The 2,005-nt window shown below is 36.0% G+C and overlaps 1 protein-coding gene across 1 annotated transcript; it reads left to right on the top strand.

Moving 5' to 3' along the window:
- Positions 1–916: 916 nt before the first annotated feature.
- On the top strand, positions 917–1,991 carry LOC109591849 (uncharacterized; the record flags this gene model as incomplete). Its single annotated transcript, XM_020007465.1, has 3 exons — positions 917–982; positions 1,200–1,490; positions 1,537–1,991. Coding segments are annotated over 3 exons (812 nt in total), but the record flags the coding sequence as incomplete, so codon positions are not given.
- Positions 1,992–2,005: the final 14 nt, after the last annotated feature.

The following is a 2,005-nucleotide window of genomic DNA, read 5'->3' as shown; positions in this document are numbered from 1 at the left end:
CCCAACATGGTGGACAATTTAGCTTAAATTTAGCCACACCCTCCCATTGATTACATCAGTGCAAGAACTCTATGAGACGTAGATTTAATTAAATATAATAATAATAATAATCCACACCTACTACATAAACATTGTCTTACCAGATTTCCATAAAAGCTGAGAGAGAGAGAGAATAAAATTATCTCCTTGACTCGTGTGATTATGTCAGTGTAATCTTCTTTGGTCACTTCCTGGAATAAACTCTCTAACACTTCTTCTCTTCCTTTTCCTGTGGCTTGTTCTCACTGGAGTGTCTCCTGCTAGTGAAGGACTTTTAAGAGAAGAAAAGAAAGGTCACTCAATTAGACTAGTCACTCAATGTTCTAATGTTCTAATGTTAACTTTCTGCCGCCATCTTTGAGGAATGCAATTAGTGAATGAGCCACGCCCTTATCCAGCCCCACCCTAACCTTTCTGCAAACTAAAAGTAAATAATGGCGACGAAAAGCAGCAACTATTTCTCTCCTCCTTCTCTCTTCTCTTCTCCTTTGACTATTGGTAATGTTCATTAACTATCTATGTATCATTGAATGTGATTTTAGATCAACTTATTGATGTACTTAATCTGTTGAAGAGATGTGGTTTCCCTCAGAGGAGATGGAAGGAACTAGGACTGACACTAGGACTAGTCATAGACTCACTGGATGCTATTGAAAGGAATCATCCTGGTGATGTATCTCAATACTTGACAGAGTGTCTCTTCAAGTGGTTGTCCAGAGCTGATAATGTTGACAGTAAAGGAGGAGCTACCTTTGACTCATTGTCAGATGCTCTTAAATCTATGAATGAGAATGCTGCAGCTGACAAGTTAGATCAAGAGAGTAAGTTAATATCACTGATTGTATTAGTATTGACTGTGTGTGTGTGTATTCTATAGAATGCAATGCTATGATCAGTGGTAATGATACCAAAGGAACCAATGATATACACAGTACTGCTACTGGTGAGTGTTACATTACTGGACTAAAGTACAGTTACCGGGCAATAATTGATTATTAAGAATAAATCATAATTCATAGATTAGTATCCCATATACAGAAACAATGAATAATTTTAAATGAATAAATAAAATTATATTATTCTTATGGGAAATAATAAATGTTTAATTGAAAATCTAGCTATATACTGCAGCAATTTTTTTGTTTTTTCATCAACAATAGGAGCAGCTCCTCCTACAGGTACAAACAAGCCATTGATAGGAGGTCCTCCACTCTCTCCTATTGCATTAATGGATATACCAGATGATAGACCAAGAGTATCTGAATTGATAGAGTTTCATGAGTTATTGATCAAAGGACAAGTGGAGGAGTCTCTACCACTGCTTGATGCTGATACTATAAGAAAGATTAGAAATGCTGTTAATGATCATGAAGGAATGTCTCTTCTTATAAGAGCATTTGAAGAACATCCAACACTGCTACATAAAATAAGGACAACTGGAATAATAAAAGGTAATATGTCAACTGTGCATGTGGTCTATTTTATAGCATTCAATAGGTTCATTGAGAAAAGTCGAAGCTCCTCTACCAACAACACCTAAACTGCACCGACCATCACTAGCTACACAACCCTCACAAATAGAGTCTACTATTAATACTCCATCAGATGTACCAATAGTAAGAAAAGGCACACAGTCACCAGAATACATTACGATGAAAGAGATGTTAGCTGATCTTGTTGATCTGTTGGCAGGAAATGCTCCAGTTATTCCACAATTAAATAATCATCTCTTTTCATCTGATCTCATTCCTAAAGCAGTACATGTTACTGTTGGAGCCACTGGACTCAGTCCTTATGATAGAGCTAATAAAATATTCTCTTCAGTACTAGCAACAATTGAGTGTCATTCTAATCCTAACAGTGTGTTCTCTTCTCTCATTATATCACTACAGAAAGTAGGACTAAAGAACATGGCATCTAAACTAATGGAAAAACTAAGTGAGTATAAACATGTTAATGCAACTAA

This window comes from Amphimedon queenslandica, unplaced genomic scaffold (assembly GCF_000090795.2).
Source record: "Amphimedon queenslandica unplaced genomic scaffold, v1.1 AMPQUscaffold_7061_Cont20984, whole genome shotgun sequence".
Lineage (NCBI taxonomy): Eukaryota > Metazoa > Porifera > Demospongiae > Haplosclerida > Niphatidae > Amphimedon > Amphimedon queenslandica.
The sequence above is the reverse complement of the archived record's forward strand: the minus strand, read 5'-3'. Positions and strand labels throughout refer to the sequence as shown.